This window comes from Fukomys damarensis, unplaced genomic scaffold, assembly GCF_012274545.1.
Source record: "Fukomys damarensis isolate Sample0158 unplaced genomic scaffold, DMR_v1.0_HiC HiC_scaffold_35, whole genome shotgun sequence".
In the NCBI taxonomy this organism is placed as follows: Eukaryota; Metazoa; Chordata; class Mammalia; order Rodentia; family Bathyergidae; genus Fukomys; species Fukomys damarensis.
In genome coordinates this window covers 38,429,841-38,451,646 of record NW_022900947.1, presented here as the reverse complement: position 1 = coordinate 38,451,646, position 21,806 = coordinate 38,429,841, and the positions used below count along the sequence as shown (strand labels likewise).

General features: G+C 40.4%; 1 protein-coding gene across 1 annotated transcript in view; it reads right to left on the bottom strand.

Moving 5' to 3' along the window:
• Positions 1–21,778, bottom strand: part of Cwh43 (cell wall biogenesis 43 C-terminal homolog) — a 49,399-nt gene extending 27,621 nt beyond the window's left edge. Inside the window, exons 1-9 of the mRNA XM_033758912.1 lie at positions 21,751–21,778; positions 20,143–20,334; positions 17,207–17,327; positions 16,523–16,677; positions 13,683–13,884; positions 12,397–12,479; positions 6,148–6,405; positions 3,574–3,699; positions 1,264–1,343 (exon numbers count right to left, since the gene is read on the bottom strand). Of these exons, the coding sequence (XP_033614803.1) occupies positions 1,264–1,343; positions 3,574–3,699; positions 6,148–6,405; positions 12,397–12,479; positions 13,683–13,884; positions 16,523–16,677; positions 17,207–17,327; positions 20,143–20,296 (1,179 nt within the window). The 5' untranslated portion in view covers positions 20,297–20,334; positions 21,751–21,778. The remainder of the gene's footprint in view (positions 1–1,263; positions 1,344–3,573; positions 3,700–6,147; positions 6,406–12,396; positions 12,480–13,682; positions 13,885–16,522; positions 16,678–17,206; positions 17,328–20,142; positions 20,335–21,750) is intronic.
• Positions 21,779–21,806: the final 28 nt, after the last annotated feature.

The following is a 21,806-nucleotide window of genomic DNA, read 5'->3' as shown; positions in this document are numbered from 1 at the left end:
TTTTTTTTTTTTTTTTTTTTTTTTCCTGGCAGTATAGGGTCTCCCATAGGTTGCCCAGGCAGGACTTACACCTGCAATCCTCCTGACTCAGCCTCCCTCAGTGTTGGTCAAATTTCAAGTTTCATCTTAAATGTCACCCCCTCAGAGCAGCATTCTCTAACTACCCAGACAGATGTTACTCTCTGCTCCATAATCTATTTCCTTCAGAGAATCTTGATCTAAACTGATTGCCTTTATTTGTTCCTGTGAATACCCTCTTTTCTGCCAGAATGCAGACTCTGGGAGGTAGAGATTTCATCCAGTTTGTTTACCTCTGTAATCCCTAGCACAAGGCACATCCAGAGGCATTTAACACACAGTTGTTAAATGAATGAATGAATGAGTATTAAATCCAACTCAACTACTCCTTTCAAAAGGAATTCCTGACTGACATCAGGATCCTCTTTGATGGATGTTGTGCTGCAATAACAACAACTAAAGTGCACAGGAAAAGAACTGAGAAATGCTCTGGGTATGATCGTTGGCACTCCAGAAGAAAGGAAAGAAGGGAGGGAAGAGAAAAAGTGGTTACTGAGTTCTGGATATACGCCATTCTCAGAATAGGTGCTGGGCATGCAGGGATGACTGAGAGAAACATGATCTGGATCCTCACTGGACCTTTTCTTTTTTTTTAAACTGGGGTATCAAATTCAGGACCCTGCACTTGCAAGGCAGGCAGCAGAACCACTGACCTAAATCCCCAGCCCCTTATAGCTTTTTAATAATAATTTTTTCTGATAGTAAAGATTGCTGAAATTAGAGTTAACCACACAGATTCTACTTTAGCCTAACTAACTCTGGCTGCATTAGGAAGTTATGGAATCTTTATTAAAGTGGATAAAAAGGCAGCATTGCAATAATGTACTCTCAATTCTGCTCACCTTTCTAGAAGAGAAGCGGACTTTAAAACATTTACTTAAAGTGACAAGAAAACTTCTAGGACTCATCAATATACAAGCTACTCGTGTGCTGTAAAACCAAGAACCATCAATGAGATTTTTCTGATGTCAAAGAATTTCTGGTTGCTCACTTTAGAACTATCTCCTAATCATACTCAATTTCACAAAATAATGCTTTAATATTATCAGCATGTGAGCCAAGGATTGAAGGGTCCTACAGGTATTGGGTCCACATCTAGCATTCAAACAGAATAGTAAAGTATAAAAATATATCTCTATACATTATAAAATATAAAGTTCTATTTCAAAATTTTTAATTACTTACCCCTTTGCCCAATTTCCTTTCATAGGTTTTATGCCGTAGTCCTAATCCCAACAACCCCAAACCAACCAGCAGCCACAACACTAAACAGAAAGAAATCATTGTTTAAAATTAACTAGATTTACTTTTTAAAATAACTTTTTCACAATTATTGAGTTTTTTGGGCAAGGAGTTTGTGGGAATGTTTAGATCTTGGATTGATTTTCATGTGTGAAATGCATATAAAACACATACTTTATTCGGGTTTCAAAGAATATCCCCTAAATGTGATGAAGGGCCCATGAACTTAAAGGGAAAGTAAATTACAAAGTAAACAAGAAAACAAGACTCCATGAGCAGGAAACAGAGTGGACAGAGATTCTGCAGAATCAAGGAAGCGGGGGAAGTGCCTAAACAATGTAAAATAAATTGTAAAAATATTTAGACAAAGTGGAAAATTAATTAAAAAGCCAAATAAGTGGTACAAACAAATCACAATACATTAAAAATCACTAGGAAAGTAGTTGAAACACTTCAAAACAAAATTTGACATTCTGGACAAGATAAAACAATGAAAACAGTAAGAAGGCCAGTCATTGCCAGGACTTTGGATGAGGGAGGGATGAATCCATGCTCAGGGAACACTTAGGGCAGCAAAACCATTCTAAATGATACTGTCATTGTGACTACTACAGTAGAGTTGTTATGCATTTGTCAAAACCGACTGACTGAGCCAGGCACAGTGGTGCACACCTGTAATCCCAACACTATGGAAGGCTGAGGCAGCAAGATGAAAAAGTCAAGTACAGGGCCAGTGGTTCCACCACCTCCCTTGCAAGTGCAAGGTCCTGGGTTCAATCCGTGGTACCAAAAAAAAAAAAAAGTTCAAGTCCAGCCTGGGTAACCTAGGGACTTAGTGAGACCCCTGTCTCAAAATTTAAAAATTAAAAAGGCTGGGGATATATGGCTCAGTGCCAAGGCCCTGGTTCAGTCTCCAGTACCACACAACAGAACAAAAATAACCCACAGAATCAACAACACTGAGATGAACTTGTGCCTTGTAAATGTAGGTTCACTGATTATAACAAATATGTCACCATAGAGATTTTGATACTGCGAGTAGCTTAGGTTTGTGGGGGCAGAAGATACATAGGAAATCTCTGTACCTTCCACTCAGTTTTGCTGTGATCCTAAAACTGCTCTGGAAAATAAAGTCTAATTTTTAAAACTCTGTAGATGGAAAAATGGAAACAAAATCTTTGTAAATAGGGAAGGGTGGGGCCAGGTTCTGAGTTCAATCCCCAGTACCAAAAAATAAATGAATTAAATAAATAAATAGGGGAGAGCGGAGAGGGTAAAGTGAGCGCAGGGCAATGGGGAAAATAAGAACCAAGATACATCATGTAAAGGTACAAGATCCTAAATGATGACTGTAACTGTACTGTATACCTAAAATGTACCAATAAACTCAATGGGGGGAAAACTCATAGAAAAACTTTTCCAAATGCCTCAATTTGATGAGTGAACTAAATAATTATGATTATGTTAAAAATCAAGTTTAAGAACCAATAAAAGCTACCAGATTCTGGTTCAAGGGACGAGCCAAAAAACAAAAGAAAACACACACAAACACATTCCTCCTAAAGCTAAATATGACCTTTCTAAATCCTGATGAAAATTATCTGATGGTTTTTATATGATGGTCTTACTGCATTGTGACACATCTCTTGGGAATTTTAAAAAATCAATACAGCTTAATTGTTTTCTATCTTTAACACTATAAGATTTTGTCTCTGTAGTAAAATATCAATGCCTTGAGGGTGAAGACTATGATTTATATGTCTTTGGGTCCTCCTTAACAATTACCTAATCTGTGCTTTGTATGCATTCAAGTTTTACTAAATCTACTCTGTTTTAAATTTTAATTATTACATACAGGTAATAATTAACTGAATGTTTGAAACTCATGTTTAGCAACACACTAAATGTTAATATATTTAATTTTCAAAAGTAGAGAGAACAAGAAATGGAATAATCTCAATTACTAGAACAAAGCATTTTGGAAATTCTACCCATTAAATCAGCTTATCTGTATTAGAAGTAAAATAAAACTAATGCAGACTATTTGTGTTTCAAATGACACAATATCATAGATTTGCTCTAAAGCACTTAAACCAAACTAAGTGGGAAGACAGCTGATCTCACCACTGGCAAAATATTGAGAATCATTAAAGTTCAGTGGGAAGTATATGAGGGTTCACTACATTTGAATTACATATGTTTGAAAACTTATGTAATAACATCTTTCTATAAAAAATGCAAAACTATACTTACAAAGTTTAATGTATTTATCACTTTTTCTGAAAGGTTCTTTAGGACTGTTTTTTGTTTGCAGGAGAAAGTCAAAGTTTTTCTTTGAACCAAATAACATATTCAATCCAATAATTAACATCGTGGACCCTGTTAAAAGAGAAAGAAAATAATATAGGATTATGTGAAAACCTTTCCAATGGTAAATCCCTGGAGCCAAGATGCATTTTAATTGAACATTCCCTGAAATTCAGTTACTGAATTCATTCATCTGGGCACCTAGGCCATTGCTCCTGCAGTGCTTTCAGTAAGAGAGACAATTATGAGACTAAGACTCATGCTTGACGTGGAAGAATTTCAGCCCGTCCCTGGTGAGGAATGTCCTTGAATTTCCCAAGTGTTCCCTAGTGGCCAGACTGCTCGTGGATGGTCTATCACTGCCTGGTGATGAAGCAGTGACAGTGGAGAGCAAGCTGTCATGGGGCTCCACCTTCTCCACTGAAGAGCACTCACATGCACCGAGATGAGATGCACAATGAAACACACACAGGTTCTCAGTAAGGCGGTGCTTGTAGCAACGACCCTACTCCAAATGTGGGCATCCAGGCCACAGGATCAAGGCAAAAGATGCAGGCCAGAATTCACAGGGTGCCAACAACAGGTCAGTCAAGTTGGGCTAGATGGGGATGCACTACAAAGGAGGTTACATATAATATAAAGTTTACATGCTGCTAAAATCATACATAATAAGAACGTATGTAAATAGAGATATAGAACAATATGTAAATCAGGAAGTGCCAAGCTAAGCTTGCGTGGAAGACTACCAGAAAAGTTAGGTCCATTTTTCTGAGAAATAGTAAGTGAAATTTAGAAAATAAATCTATAACTTCCTGGGATTTAGCTCAGCAGTTCCACCACCGGCCTTGCAAGTACAAGGTTCCAAGTTCAATCCCCGGTACCAAAAAATAAAATTAAATTAAAAGTAAATTTATAACTAACTTCTGATATAATGCATATTCTTTTCAATTCGGTCGTATTAAATGGTACTCTGAACATTGGCAACATTCTTGGTTTTTGTAGCCTCCCCTATATAATGTCACTCTTCCTAATAAGATGTATGAAGCCATAATAATGCATGGTTTCTGCAATCCAGTATGTAGTGAGAAGAAAACTCAAAGATCTCATCAGTTATAAAATTCTAAGGAAACAAATTTATGCATATAATAGCTCTTACTTTCTCCTTTTCTTCACAAGGCAGACCCCCTAAGTAAGCTGGAATAAGAAAAAAGCAGGGCATTGGACAGGCAAACAGAACAGGACAGAGTACACCCACCTGAAAGAAACGAGAAAAGATACAAAGTTCACAAAGCCAGGGTCACTGCAGAAGAAAAGTAGCAATGTATTTCACTGACGAGGGGAGATTGGGCACTGGGCAAAAATATCAAGCTATCAAAGGTCATTTGTAAAGTATTCATTCCATGTCTCTCAGTAACACTTTCCAAAGCAGCCTGACCTGACAGATGTGTGGCCCTGGGGTAGGAAAGGTGCACAGAGCAGTTGGACATGTCAGGGGCACCCGGCAGAACTGAGACAGACCACAGGCAGAAGCCACCCCACTCTCTTGCAGCAGCATCCATGATGTTCACAGAAGTCTGTCTTGTCTATCTGTGTTTCTCCACTTGGCTAAGGCACCAGGTGGGCAGAGACACCAGGCATCTTTCACTTCTGGCCTCTGGCACCATGCCAAGAGCATAGTAGATGTGTGGAGTTTTTTTTTTAATGAATAAAGGAAAAAAATAGTGCATAAGCAAACACAAACTAGATACTGTCCCTTTGTTTTCTAAGATGTTATTGTGAGGATTTGACAAATTTTACTTACAATGACTGGCAACATTTGATTTGTGTATGGGTGGTATACATCAGTAATTTCCTTACTGCTAGAAGACAAAAGGACCTTGTCTCAAAATTAAAAAAGAAAGTCTGGAATGTAATTCAGTGTGAAGGCCCTGGGCTCAATTCCCTGTACTATAAATAAATAAATTACAAACAAACTTAGGCATTTTTAAATTTTTGGTATGCAAATTCATAACCACAGAATGGAAAATATATTAATTCTGTGATTTAAGAGTTTACCATTTATACTAAAATACATATGTACTATATTTTAATGGTAAGAATATAGTAAATAAAGACCATCGATAAAATTCAAAATAACCAAAAAAATCACAATCCATAGGTATATTTATGAAAGTACTATTGACATAGCAACATGAACATAATAATTATACCTTCTCTATCATATTATATACATAGTTTACATTTTATTATGGATTAAAAATTTTTCATAACCAATTCTTTTAAAAGGGCTTGGAGTAATAAATATTACTGAAAGGCATGATAAATTAAGAAATTTGTTTTTAACTTATGATTCTGACAGTCTTCCAGGTTAGTTTTTTGTTTGTTTGTTTTGTTTTACCATGAGAAGCTATTTTACTAAGCAAACAAGATCATCTATCCTCATCAGCCATGTACAGTGCTAAATCCCAGCCAGTCCTTGAGGATATTTTTGACATCTTTAAACTCTTTAGGTGTACTCACCCAGAAGCACATCTGATCTTTCTCTAGCGTAGATGCCTCCTGGAACAAACTTAAAAGCTGTGCACCATGCACAGAAGAACATGTCTAGAATATAAACTGTCATGGCCACAGCCATGGTCTCCCCAGGCCTTGTCCCTGAGCTAACCAGGTGTCCAAGCACTTGAGGCCACATGGACCCAGTGAAGGTGGCCAGGACACAGCCGGAAACAGCAGCTGCCCATGCGCGCAGGTAAAGAAGACCAGCGGCCGAAGCTGCTCCTGTTTGTGAGAGAGAAAGGGGGAAAAGTGAGCCAAAGAGAAAAGCAATAAAGCTTATAGGACAACCAATTTATACCCAGTTAGAGCCAGAGGGATCGCAGGTATAGACTGCTTCACTCCCCAGAGAAATTAAAAAAAAAAAAAAAAACTAGCAGGTGAATTTGAGTTGTTCAAGGCCACACAGCCATTCTCTGTCACACCTGGAGGTGGAAGACAGGTTTAGTAAACATTGGGCCAATGCTATTTCTTTGGGAAGAACAAGAGAACAGAAGAAGGCGTTTCAGATACAGTGATTGGTGCTATTGTCCTAAGAGCAACAAAAACTGAAATTATCTGTTATACCAAAATCTATTCATTAAACGTAACCAGCCAAATACAGTAGAAAACACACATAGAGTCAGTGTGGTTTCTAGAACATTTTTGTTAAGGCACTTTCTAAAGTAATTTCTGCCCCTGTCCCACAATAGGTACCTTCACCTTCATGACCATACAGCCCCCAAAGAGGGTGGCCCTGAGAAAGCATTGGTAGTCTTGCTGCCTTAGCAAATCTGTGGCCTGCTGGATTGTGACCACAGAATGCCAGGTGTTGGGGCAGAGAATCTGTCTGGTCTGCACCTAACAAATGTTGCTCTACTGAGCCGACATGGAGGTCACATAATCCGCCTCCCAGTTGTATGAAATCAGCATTGACGTTTGCATTGCTCTTCAGGCCCACCCCACCTGGAGCTATCAAGAGAAGACATTTTCATAAGCAACATGGCAATTTTGAAACGTTTCAGTCACCATTGTAAACCAGAACTCATCCTTCAAGATGTCTACAGCAGACACTTTACCGCTTAGGGCAAGGACTTCACAAAAAGAGGAGTAGGGAGCAGAAAGCGGCTTCAGCCAACTTCTTCATGCTTTATGACTCAGATCCATTAGTAAGTTCCACCTGCACCAGCGCAAGACAAAGCCATGGGACTTTGTATTCATGCCCCTTCAAAAAGAATCTCACCAGGATAACCACAAGACCCAGATTCAAGGGTCCTCTACAACCTATGGAGTTCAACCCCATAGTGAGACCTACATCCTGCAGTAGTGATTTTTTTTGTTCTGGATACCTGTAATACTTACTTACTATAGAAACTTTAAAAATACAGAACTGTAGAGGCAATGACAGATTACCTAGGACTGAGACAACCACAGTAAGGGGTTGCCCTACCACATATCGCCTAATAGGATTATTCTGAAAAATTTGTGGTTAAGTAATTCCATCATCATGCAAATATCAGCGTGTACTTACACAGACCTAGATGCTCTAGCCCATTATACCCAGACTGTGGTCTACACCAGCAGTGGCGAACCTATGGCACTTGTGCTGCAACCTCTACCTGTTTGTTATCATTGAAAGCGCTACTTTTTTGGAGCAGTGCTACTGCTTCAAGGCTACAAAAGTCTGTAGCACGTTACTGTATTGAATACTGTAGGCAGGTGTGACACAGTGGTGATTGTGTATCTAAACAGAAAATGTACAGTATAGTAAACATATTAGGTGTTAGGACTCTTTTCATTTTAGTCTTGTGGGACCACCATTGTATATACCACCTGTCATTGAATGAAATGTCATTACATGGTGTGTGTATTTCTCCTAAGATGGTTTTCTATGTATACACAGCAGTATTTTTACATAAATGGAACTGTAACATATATTAAGGATTATATGTTACTTTTTAAAATTCTTTTTATTGAGTTTATTGGCACAATCTAGGTATACAATACAGTTACATTCATTATTGGGATCCTGTACCTTTACATAATAGGTCTTGGTTCTCATTTTTTCCCCTTGTCCCTGCCCTCCCTTCATCCCCTCCTGTCCTCCCCATTTACAAACACTTTATTTCCATTTTTTCAATTTCTCATATTTTTTTCCTCTCCCTTATTACCTTCCCCCCTTCCCACTTTCCCTACACCTTTAGCCCTTTACTTCCTATTTCACATTATTAATTATCTCATTAGGATCATGTGTACTACCATAGTGTTTCACACCAGAAAAACTATTCGGTATTTCAGTTAAAGAAATCTCTGTGTGAACATTAAAAATAGGGAATCCTAACATAAAACTAAAAAAGGAAAGTAAAAGAGAAAAGGCAATGATGTAAGATTAAAATAATCCTTAATTCTGAAGATGAAAATGGTCCCTGAACATATTTAAATTGCTTCTTGCTCTTGGTAGTCTTATCTTATTCTTTTTTTCATTATTTAGAGAATACTATATGTTACTCTTGATGTGACATTACATGAAGAGTTATTTGTTCACATTATTAGTTTTTTCTGAAATATTTTTGTGTATCTAATACATCCTGTATACATACACTACAGCATACATACTCATTTTTCTTTTAGCTGTCTATGAAGTTTCTAATATCAAGCTTTTAAAACAGTGTGATGAACAACTTTCCTTGTCAGTTAATCCCTTACCATATGTCTGTTATTTTCTTTCTTTCTTTCTTTCTTTCTTTCTTTCTTTCTTTCTTTCTTTCTTTCCTTTCTTTTTTTTTGAGACAGGGTCTCACTATGTAGTTGAGATTGACCTGGAACTCACTATGTAGCCCAGGGTGGTCTTGAACTCACAGCAATCCCCTCCTGCCTCAGCCTCCTGAGTGTGGGGATTACAGGCGTGGGCCATCACGCCCGGCTATGTCTGTTATTTTCTTAAGACAGATTCCCAGCAGTGCAGCCTCTGCCAAGGGTTTATTTTAAAGCTATTACTTGTGGTCAGTTGCTGCCCTGGAAGATGACACCAGCTTTAACTGCCTTAAGAAAACTTGCCAAAGTCATTGCATGTTCAAAACCCTGCCAAAATTAGTTCTTTCTAGAATCTATTACTAAATTAATGATAAAAGTGGTATGATATTTAAAATTGGTCTTATTAGTGAGATTGAGTTTTCCCTGTTTGCTGGCTTATAATGACTATTTTTAAAAGAATAAATCCTACTTTGAATTCTAATATAAAGATATTAAAATGACTGCTACTGCCTGGGCATGGTGGTTCACACCTGTAATCTCAACACTCGGGAGGCTGAGGCAGGAGAATTGTTGTGAGTTTAGGGCCAGTCTGGGCTATGCAGTGAGTTCGAGGCCAACTATAACTACATAAAGAGACCCTATCTCAATAAATAAATAAATAAATAAAACAAAGAGGTGATTTTGTTGTCTGTGTCTTACTACAAAGAATTATCTAAAGGGTTTATTTTTATTTAGTTTGTGTTTTAACGTAAATTCCATATTTTAAAACTAAAATTGTACTTTTGGGGGATCTGGGATCAAACTTAGGACCTTGAACTTGCAAGGGAAGGAAGAGTGCCACTGAGCTAAGTCCCCAGCCCCTAAAATTGTATTTTTAAGTAGGTTATAAATTCCAAGGCCAATAAAAGGTGGTAGAAAAGGAACCTTCTAATGCCTGTTATTCACTAGGTCCCTTTAGGGGAGGCAACCAATGCTAGCATTTATTTCTGCATCTTTCAAGAGTTGTTTTCTGCATACAAAGAAAAATATATTTATATACATTTTCCTTTCTTTTTGTACACCAATTGTAGCAGATGGTACTCAACGATAGTCACTTTGCCCTTTTTACTTAACTGTATACCTTAGTTGTTTTTTTTTTATTTGTTTGAGACAGAGGCCTTCCGAATAATTGCTCCCAAATCTTTCCATCTAAGCACCAAGCAGAATTAATGGTGACTGAAATTGCAACGACATGTCTAATAAGAATTGGCATGTTACTTTTCAATGGGTCATGTTTTCATAAAATAAAATTATATGCACACTCTGCAGTACACCAGGGCCCTTTCAGTATACTTAAAACATCTATGCTTTTTGCTAATAGAATTTTGATTTTACTAATTTAATTGCTATCAAAATTTAAAGCTCCCGTTATCTTTGCTTTTACGAAGTTCTTGGGTCACTGCCAGAATTAATTTCATGTTGAGTCTTCAGAGGGAGACAAAAGTGTACAGTGGGAAAACATGACTCCTGTTTCTATGCTTTATCACACGGTTTTCAGAGATGAAGAACGGTGAATAGTGAGCCCTCTTTAGATAATTAGTTTGCGCTCCAACTTACATAAGACAAGCAGATCAGAAAGGAAAATGAAGTTTTAGGAATTATGACCCTAATTCCCTGTACTACAAATAGCCAATTAAAGCCTTAAATTTGCTGCCTGCAGAATCTTTGAAACTACTGCACAGATGCAGCAAAACCAGATTAGGTTTAACTCTCAAATATGCAACCTTATTTTTGCGAGCAAATAAGACCATAAGCTCATGGCTTTTCTGTTCTTTAACATTCGTGTTTCTGTGTTTCTTAGTCTCCCCGTGTTTAAAACAAAGCTGCTTATTACCTGCCCAATAAGCACTTTGCTGATCTTCTATAAGAAAAAGCAAGCTATAAAGGCTGGGCAAACTCTTAATGCATTTCATTTTCCTTTTCTAACTTGCACATTGATAAATAAGCCAAATATGCTCCTTGGGAACTCAGTTATCAGGCCCTTTTCCTAAAGAATCGCACGAAGCAGCTCTCAAATGAGAAGAAAGTTACTCCTAAATGCGCACTAACTTCCAGACTGCAGGTGAGATTCCAGCCAGAAAATACACAAGCAAGTAAAGACAGCTCAACAAGACCGCAACAGCTTGCTCATGCAGCTCCACGAAGAAGAGGACCTGGCCAGCAGCCTCAGTCATTTAGCAACCTATTTGGATTCCACACACATTTCTATGCAAAGCCAATGACTGGCACAGGATGCAGAAATTGACTTGTTACATTTTCCATCCAATCTTCTGTTACTGATATGCTCAGCCTCACAGATCGAGGACAACACTTTGAATCACCTGCTTAATATGTATAAAGACATCTCACAGAAACCAAATATTGCGTTTGCTCTGCAAAAGAGCAGGGAATTTTTACTTACTGCCAGCAATGACTACTGTCTAACCACCTCTGCCTTTTAAGGGGAAGGAGGAGGAGGGGAGCAGCATAATTCAGTCACAGGAAAATAACACAATGCACCTATGTGCTCGCAAAGACACATGGGAGAGGAGAGGGGGCAGCCTAAAATGTAACAGCCTTCCCCGATGTCCCTGGATCCTAAAGGGTGTAACTACACAGAAATAACCCAGGTTTGGACAGAAGCATGGATCCCAAAGATAGGTAAAAGAATGAGAAACGGAATTATTACATGTAAAAGAGAAAAGGAAATAAAATATCATTATAGGACCTCAGAACAGGGCAATTTTGAAAAACAGAAGCAAGAACTCTTGAAGAAAGAAAAGCAGCTGGTGATAGGTCACTCTCTACCCTTTCAGTAAAAGGTGCTACTTACACAACGCCTGGCGTAAGTATTTTTGAGGGGCGGTAGTCATTATGGTTTATATCTGGATGTCCCCCAGTCTCATGCGCTCAGAGGCGGGGCTTTTGCAAGGTGGTTGGGTTATATGAGGGGTATTATAGCTGATGTGCTTTTAGGAGGTGGGGTCTGGTGGATCATGGTGGGCCTGACCTAGAAGGACATAACTTCCTTCCCAGCTTCTGCCTGGACTCTCTCCTTCCTGGATGCCATGAAGTGAGCAGCTGTCCTTCGCCACGCCTCCCTGCTGCTCATGGACTGAAATATGAGCCCAAATAATCCTCTTCTCCTTTACAATGTGGGTATCAGATGTTTTGCCTCAGTGACAAGAAAGTGACTAAAACAGTAGTATTGTGACAGTGTAGTCTTGGGGCATAGGACATCCACAGAAGGTAAGGAAGGACAGGGAAAACAGGAGTCTGAAGCAGGCTGTCATCAGGGACCTTGGCGACATCTGGTTTATAGGTGCCACAGCAACTTGTCACAGCCCATTTAGCTATAGTGCATATCTGTATGGCTGCATCTTCTTCCAGCCTAGCTGTGTATACATTCAAGTAAACTGGGTAACCAAGCTCAACAGGGCACATCTGCGGGTAACTCCGACATACCTACAGCCCACCAGATAGCGCCATGAAACCATGAGCACGCTGAAAGCATCAATCCACTTGTCAAACTCAGCAGAACTGCACCTCTGTGAAAATAAAAATACATCAAGACATTCGATGTGATTGATGGTTCATTGTTTCGTGTGTAAAACAGAAATAGGACTCCTAACCCTAGTTACATTCAAAAGAAAATATGGGTACGAAAGAACCAATGAGATCATGACAGCCCATTGGGAACTAATATGATACACATTTGGAACCATGAAGTATAAAAACTCTGACTTCAGATAAATGGTATCTGCAGTCTCTCATGGTCGAGGTAAACACAATAACTGAGTTTTCTCAAACTCCACCCTGGTCATGTGACATTTTAAATGACTGCCAAAGATCAATAGAAAAAAAAAAAGTCATTATCAATAGTTTTATGTAGTTGGCCGTTTTTGTTTCTTTTCTGTGCCCCAGTACTTGCTTTTACTTAGTCTCTGCTTTCCTGAGACCAGTGTCAGTTTGACAAATATTGACAGCTGTGCAGTTTCTCAAAATTGCTACACATTATTTCATTCTTTTGCTGTCTTGGCAAAAACATGTAGAAGGAACAAAAAGAAGTTAATTAAACTTTAAGAAGAAATCTAGCAGGACTGGGCCGGGAATTTAGCTCAGTCATCGATACCAGGTACAAAAAAACAAAACAAAACAAAACCTAGCCCAAGTAATAGTTACAATGTAGCACTCACTGAAGCAGAGATAAGAAAAATTGAGCTGCAAAATAGCATTTACTACATGCTAGGTGCTGTTTTAAGATTTTTACCTGTATTATTATTCATTTAATCCTCATGAGTTTGTAAGGTAAATGCCATTACTGTGTCCATTTGGCTAAGGAGAGTGCCAGGGGAAAGAGCATTCTCTCATCAGACACGGGGTCCTAGCCACCTAGAGCCCATGTCTGTGACAGCAGGCCAGCGGCTGCTGCTCCTTTCCTGCCGCTGAGAAGGCTCCAGGAGCAGGAATTCCCCCAGGATGCCCACACCGGAGCTCTGACAACATCTCACGCGTAACCCTCAGTTTCCCCTCTCCTACACTTCCACAGTCATTGGTTCAGCACATGGGGCAACTCTGGCTGCTCCTTTCCAGAGTTCACAATAACTTCAGGCAACGTTTCTGACAACTAGGAGAATGGATATGAAATTCTGTGTCTGGCTAGCACAGATCTGGCTTGTCAAACCAAAGAGATATTTCTTCCTCTAGACATAACTGCCAATTGCTTGACTGCTTCCAAAACCCAAACTCACCCAAATGGGTTAGGACCTGGCCCTGGGTAGGGATGACCACTCACTGCCCATCTGGAAACAAGAGAGACCTCTCCGAAGACCCAGTGGGTGAGGAACACAAGGGTTCCAAAGGCAACCCCTGCCAACAGCCAGTTAGGTCTACAGGCCAGGCTCTTGGCTGCCTTGCTAGGCTTCTTCCCTTCCAGATTACTGAAGTCCTCATCTAGAATTGGAGGGAGAAAAAGAAAGCCCATTAGGTGGAATTCATCCAGTATTATTTGACAGACTTTTAGCAAGTAAGAAATAGTACCTGGCCGAGGAGCTTCTCTACAGGAGGTTGTTTTGTTTGGTTTGGTACCAGGGATCGAACCTGGGACATTGCATTTGGGAGGCAGGTGGTAGAACCCCTGAGCTAAATTCCCCGGCCCAGGGAAGAAGAGATACGCAACTTAAATACAAGGCAGAATGTGCTGATGGCTATTTGGCGGGAGGATGATCTTTAGCAGGCTAGATAAGGGATGGTGTAAGAGAGGACGGGTGCTTCTGAATTGGACAAGAAGAATGCAGAAAGCTGTGGACTTCATGTGCAGGTAACAGAAGGAGCAAAATTATGCTGATAAAGTGAGTGACGGGAAACAAATGCCACCCAACTTGAGTGGAACATTTCCAGTACACCAGCTTCCTTCCAAAGCAGCAAGACTTTCGCCAAACCCTCTGTGTGCTCAGGGTAATTAACTGCATTTACTGAGCAGTTACTATGCGCCAACCCCTCTTCTGAGCTCTTTATATTAACTCATTCAATCTTCACATTTTTGTGGATAGACTCTATCACTAATCCCACTTTACAGATTATAAAATCTTACCCAGAGAGATCAATTAGATTCTCCAAGGTCTCTAGTAAAGAGAAACTGAGAGGCTGGGATGAGAGCCCAGCAGTATGGCTGCTCAGTGATATTACACCGGTATAATTCAGGGTGCGGTACTGTTCCACCAGGAGGCTCCATTCTTCACACACAAAAATGTAACAGTGAAGAAGATGCCGGCAGGAGAATTTCTTTACAGAGACAGGCTGTCAGGCAGACACTCCAGGACACTGTGAAGTCTCCACAGGCCTGAAGGAAGACACGTTCTGTCTGTGAGGCTGGCAATGTGGTTTCACGAAGCGGAAGAGAGTTACTCTGACAAGAATGGGGTGAGAGGATGAAGCAGCAGGCTGAAAGCTATTAAGATGGGGATGGGGATGGGGATGGGGTGGGAGGGGGGGTGAAGGAAGGTGGGGGCTTGGGGACCACGCGGAGTCTGGAGAAAAGAGCTTTCTAAACTGAATTTGCTCAGCAAAATGCAGTGAACTGTGATCCCAAGTAATCTTCAAATAAAACAACAATAAGAACAAAAAACAAAAAAAAACCTGCTGTGTTCCGATATCTGGGGAAGTCTGAGTTTTGAAAATGAGGCGTAGGGTAAGAACAGAGGAAGAGATTGACGGTGAGCATCTGAGTCATAAATTTAAAACAGGCAAGAAAGAAGAAACCTGAAGTCAGGAAATTCGAACAGCATCCTGAAATCTAGACCGTTATATGGCTGCACCTGAGAAATGTGTTTTCCAGTGTATGCATTTACATGGAGCGATTTATAAAATATAAAACATATATATCTATATATAGATATATCTGTATCTATATATAGATATATATGTAAGGACTCATCTCTGACTGTTTGAACATTAAAGTCATATGACTCATTTACTTGATTAATTTCCCTTATTACCCCTTCCCCTTATTACCTCTGTTTCATGCCAAAAATTTGGGCCAGAGGGGAATTACACAAGCACTTTCTCTTTGTGCTGAACCAATAACTTCCATTAATCCTTATATTTACAGAATGACATAACTCACTGAGAGTTTCAGAGAAGGCCAGAAGCTAGTTAATTAGAATCCAGGAATACTCTTCCCTTCTTTTAAGAAGTCTCAAGTTGGAGTGGCACACAAACACCCAAGCTTGCTGTGTGTATGCTGCTGAAGTTATCTAACCTGGGAGAGAGGCGACTTGAAGTGGTGTGAACGTGTAAGATTTCCCTTCTCTTCAAGGTTGGGGTTTGGGGTTTAAGATCTCTGGGGAAAAAGCCAGGTACAATGGACCCTCAACTTACTATCAGCTGGACAAATGAACAACTTGGGTTACAACCAGAATTTGAGTTTTAACTTACAAACCAAGTCTTGAGTTATGACCTGAATGCCAGCCACTTGTGCTTCCAGATGGTCTCAGATACAGGTCTAACCCTTACAGAGCTCTGCAAGGAACATTACATCCTTTCCTGTGAGGGGATGAGATATCCTGAGATCTGCTTGTACCCAGAAGAGAGACTTTGAAGGCTGTGGAAGAGCCTGAGCCTTCAACTGACCAACTTGAGTTAAAACCAGCCCTCACAAGTTGAACTGAGTTAATCAGTCAAGGGTCCACTATAGTTGCCGCACCTGTAGACCACAGTGACTTTCCAGCCCTATGGATGCACCCGGTCAGTGCAGGGGTGGAAAGTGGAGAATCCCACACTGTCCAATTCAGCGCAGAGGAAAGACAGCAAGAGGGAACTGGATGTGAGCTGTACAGATGAAGCCTGGCCCTTGCCTCCTACTGACACAGGGCACACACCACTGAAGGCTTTCTCATTTTGCCATCTGTATTTGTGAGGTGTCTTCTACTTGGGAAAGGGCCCACTGGCTACCCATTATCATTCAGAAGCAGGGAAAGCTAAAATGGAGATACAGGACAGGAAAGCTATTTTTATATATTTGCTTTTCCAGGCATGCTGCACTCATATAGAAAGGGTAAACTCTGCAAGAGAGACAAGCCCTCGCGCTTACCTGTGCCAACACGATCAAGTATGGCTATGGTACTTAATGTCAGTATCACTCTGTTGGACATCTGATCACTCCAGATTGGGTTGAGTGAGGTGTACCATATTCGGAGGACAACAAGGAGAACCTGTCCTAAAATGAAGCCCCAGATTCTGAGGTACCTGCAAGTTCCAAAAGCGTTGTTAAAGACTTTTTATGTGGGCTCAATTTACTTTATCCGTTAGGAATTTGTTTCACCAAAAGAAAATGTGAAACTGTCTCATTGGTAATTTGTGGTAATGTACTTGACTCAGCCTTTCTATAGCCCATTACCTAGGCAATTTGTTAGCATTCTTTAATTCTCAGCACATTAGTGGGACTGAGGGTACAGTTCAGTGATAGAATATGTACTTAAGATGTGCATGGCCTAGGTTCAATCCCTGGCACTGAGAAAAACATATTGAGATTTATGCTAAGTAGTCACATCCTAGTCTTGCAAAAAGAAAAAAAAGGAGAGTTTGGCAAAGTTTTATAGAAGGTAAAAACTATAACTTGAAACTCCTGGCCCTGAGTTCCCCATTGGTAACCAATCATACGTCTTCATCTATAAATGGTAAAATCTCCAAAACTGTGCATCAAATTAAACTTCTCCTGTAACATGTGAGTGTCAGGTATGCTGTCCCAGCAGTGGGAAAACTGACCAATACATACCTTTGCCAGCTGTTTCCTGACCACCAAGTCACAGCTTGCACTAGCAGCGACGAGGACACACCCAGGGCCAGCATCACCAGTCGAAGTCGGGCATTTGGAGCCTGGAAGGAAGCTATGCTGCCTACAAACAAAATAAGGGGAGCTGAGCATTTTGAGTAAGCGTGCATGGGTAGCTGATGATCCACATATGATGAATGTTGTGTCTGATACTGTTGTTATACTCTGGAACACAGATTTAATACATAATTACACTTCTTTTTAAGTGTTTTATTTATATATAATTCACACACCATAAAATGTAGCATACTGTGTTAAAACATACAACTCAGTAGTCTTCAGTGTATTCACCAAGTTGTACAACTGTTACTACTGTCAATTTCTAGAATTTTGAATCACCCCAAAAGAAACCTAATACCAATTATCAGTCACTTCCCATCCCCTCCTGTCCCACCCCCAGAACCCTATATATCACTAATCTACTGTTTCTGTAGACTTTTCTAATTTGGGGCCTTGCATATAAATAGAATCATACAGTATGTGGTCCTTTGGACTGGCTTCTTTCCCTTAGCATAATATTTTCAAGGCATTCATGGTATAGCATGCATGAGTACTTCATTCTTTTTAAAGGCTTAATCATATCCACATGCACTAATTCACTGCATTTTGCTTGTCCATTCATCAGCTGATGGGCATTTGGTTGTTTTCTTTGTGGGGGTGGATCTTACAAATAACGCTACTTTGAACACTTGTGTAGAAGCTTCTATGTGAACATATGTTTTCATTTGAGGGGTGGGTATGTGCCAGGCAGTTGAGCTGCTGGGCTATATGACATCTTAGGGAATTGCCAAATGCTTTCCCAAAGTGGCTGTACCATGTTACACTTCTGACATTTCTACCAGCAAAACATGAAGGTTCTAAGTAGGCACATGCTTGCCAACGCTTGTTACTATATGTCTTTTTTTCCCAGTCACCCCAGTGGGTCAAAACACAGTCAAAAATAATCTAAATCAATGAGTATAAACTAGCTTCATAGGTAATTTCAGAGAAATTAACCTAAAATAGCTGAGGTACCAGAGGCAGACTGCATGTAACATGGAGACCTTCTCTGTGGTTAGGTAAAATCTTTAAGAACAAAGTGCTTCCTTTCCTTAAGTACTTGAAGGGAATTTAAGGTAAAGTACGGCTAACTGCAGCCTCTCTTCAGCACCAACAATCAATGGTCACCTAGAAGAAGAGTGCTTTACAGAGTGGCCTCTTCATCCTAACTCTGTGTGACCGTCTCTATTTTCCCAAATACTGTACAATTCTCCTTCCATGCAAGGTGGCAGGCTTTCACAGAGGAAGGTAGACAAGGGAAAATGACAGGAAGTGTCATAATCAAACACCACACACTGCCCAAACTTATTTAACATCATATATCTCACAGCCACTGAAAGTTACTAGACAGAACTGGATTTCATGAGAAGAGAAAAACAATGGCCAGGCGCAACATGCTTCTCTAATCTAAACTTTTTGTTTTCCTGGGTGCTTTTGGCCCACAGTTTAACCATTCATTTCTTGGTCAAGTCCCCCACACATGCCCTCTTCATAAAGGACGCAGTTTCCAGGAGTCTTCACTGCTCTTTCTGAGCCTGGGCCATTTCAAAAACAAGAGCTCTACACTTTTATGGGGAACCATGGAACTCAGCGCATTGCCCTGACTTCTTTGGGACTGACAGAAAAGCAGACGGCAATTTCTAGGGATTCCTGGCACTGCTTCTGAAAAAGACAAATGACTTCTTTCAGATAGAAGAAAAAAGAACGAATGTTACATGGAATTATCAGAGAAACCTACTGTGGCACAGCAGAAGAACAAGAAGTTTAGAGTTTTCAGCTATGGATCTGTTCTATCTGGAATTGGCATTTCCTTTTTAAATCTCTTCCCCATAATCTTATCTTCTTACTTTATTTTTACCAGTACTTCTCCAATGTTTTTCAATTTTTGTTAATATGAAAGAATCTGAATTTTGGTAATATAAAATGTACATTCATTTAAATTTTTTGTTATTTTTGACAATGTAATATAATCAAATTCAGAATTGAAAGGTACAAAAGATATAGAGGCCAAGTTTCCCCTCCAGACCTGTGTTCAGGTACCACATTCTCCACTCTTGCAACAGTCAAAATGCTATGAATTTTTAAATCATTTTAGAGATATTTAGGACACATACAACTAAATGCTAAGTATATTTTCATTCAAACTTTCATATAAAGGGTTAGCATCTATATGCACTATTTGACACAACCTTTTTCACAAAACATACTTTGAAGAACATTCCATTTCCTTATACTAGTGATATTTTCTCTTTTGTAGCTGCATAGTATCCCATACAGTTTCACAACCATAATGTATTTAACCTACCCCTTAGAGATGACAGATTATTTCCAGCCTTGCCATTATAAATATTGCTGAGATAAATAATCTTATATGTTTATCATTTTCTATACCTGTGAGTATGTCTGTATAATATAGTCCTAGAGGTGGAATTGCTAAACGAAAGGCTGTATGCAGAGTTGTAATTTAGATAAATACTGCTGAATTACTCTCTGTGGAAGTAGTACTGATTTACATATCCACCAGTGATGCAAAAGTGCCTACTGCCCACCCTTACAAGCCAATGCTGTCATACCTTGTTCTCTGCCAGTCCATTTCCAAGATGCTTATAAATACGTATGCGCATAATCTATATTCTGTTTTACATTTTAAAGAACAACTGCATTTCCTTTCCTGTAATTGAGCATATCTTTTTTGCCCCTTTTCTAGAGAACTGTTGGTCTTTTCTTTTATTATTATGTCTATTTTCCCATTTTTATTCAGTCACTCAGCATTCAGTAAACAGACTTCATGGTTCATGTTGTTCTTTAACAAAAGAGAAAATTCTCAAAGAAACACTGACCCACAGTGATGATCCGCAGCAAGGCCAGCATCCATTTCTTGTTAACCAATTTCCAGAAAGGAGTAATTGTTAGGAGTATTGGAGAAAGAAAGGCAACACCAAAAGCTTCGAGCCCGGTGAGCTCCAGTGTTTGCAGGGGAAAGTAAAAAATCATTGGCGCCAGGTCATGGTACAAAGACCAAGAAACATATCCTAGAAAAAACGTTTGACAGAGAGAGAGAGAGAGGGAGATTGTGTGTGACTTTGGCAGTTTCCAACAGTAGCCATGGCACTCCACTCCCATAATTAGTTTCCTGCCTCTGAAGGCTGTAACAATTCTTCCCCTACCCCAGGTTGAGAATGGCTTCCAGCTGTGGTGAGTTCCTTCGTCACACCACACCCCCGTAGTCCTTCAGTAACTTCTTGGCCTGGACCCTCTCAGTTGAATCTGGCTTCCTGTCGGGATCCTGAGGGTGCAGTTCTCTTTTCTCAGTTCACCCGTACATATATAATGAGAACTATCATGAAAATCAAAAAGAGCAACAAATGAGGGCCCGCGATGTTGCTCAGTGGCGCCGGCCACGCCTGCCTCGCTAGCGCAAGGTCCTGAGTAGAGCAACAAACAGCAGGACTCCCTCCCCTACCCTACACTACACCCACTGGCCCTTCAGTCAGACAACAACCACTGTTTTAGCAATAGGCCGTTTTGAACCCAGCCCTTAGGAGGCAGTGCAGGGTAGTAAAACACCCAGATCCGAAGTCAGCAGCACTTCTGCCAACAACTGATGGTGTCGTCATGCGCAACAATGATAATTAATGCTAATGTGGGCTCTGTGCAGAGTATTATTAACACAAACCTTCTCTTATTCTTCCTAGAAGTAACATCCTTCAAAACGGATGCTCTTTCTATGCCCTCTTATAAATGCAAAACAAACAAATTCCCAGATGTTCAGAAAGTTGCCCCAGGTATACCAGTCACCAGGCAGGGAGTGAATGTAGGTCTACGTAGTCCACCTCCAAAGTCGCTAATAACCACTATATGTGGTACCTTTGTCCCAAACTACCTCTCAATCTCCCTTTCTCAACCAGCAAAATAGGACTTTTAACCACCTCACAGGGACGTAGAAGGACTGAATCAGATCAAATATGAGATCGTACCTAATGCGGGAGGAACTTAATTACAGCCACCGCACAACTCCTATCTTAGAAGATGGGGGGGGGCTGGCGGGAAAATGGAGTCCAGCTCCCAGAAAACCAAGGTCTTGGGGTGGGGTGCGGGTCCTCCCAGGCCAGAAGGGTGCTTGCTTCGCAAGGGACCCTAGGATTCTAGCCATTCCCAGGCGTTTGTCTGGGATCTCTGCCTTGAATCACACAGACTGGCCAGAATTACCCCAAATCAGTCAGGGGCACTTACTGCAAAGGTGCTAGGTGAGTGCCGGAGACTTGAGCAGGATGCTCTGCGCCAGAGTGCAGCCGCCAATGAGGCCGCTTAAGCCTAGTCAAGACCCAGCTCCCGCCCAGCGCTATTTACAGCCGCTGGGGAGAACAGGTGCCCTATTCCTTGGTAAAGTTAAAAATTCAGTACGGACTTGTATTAAGTTAAATGTAGGTCACGGGTGGCTCACAGACCTGGCCGCGAGGGTCCAAGGCCGCACGCGGAGACCAGGCGCCCCGTGGGCTCTGCA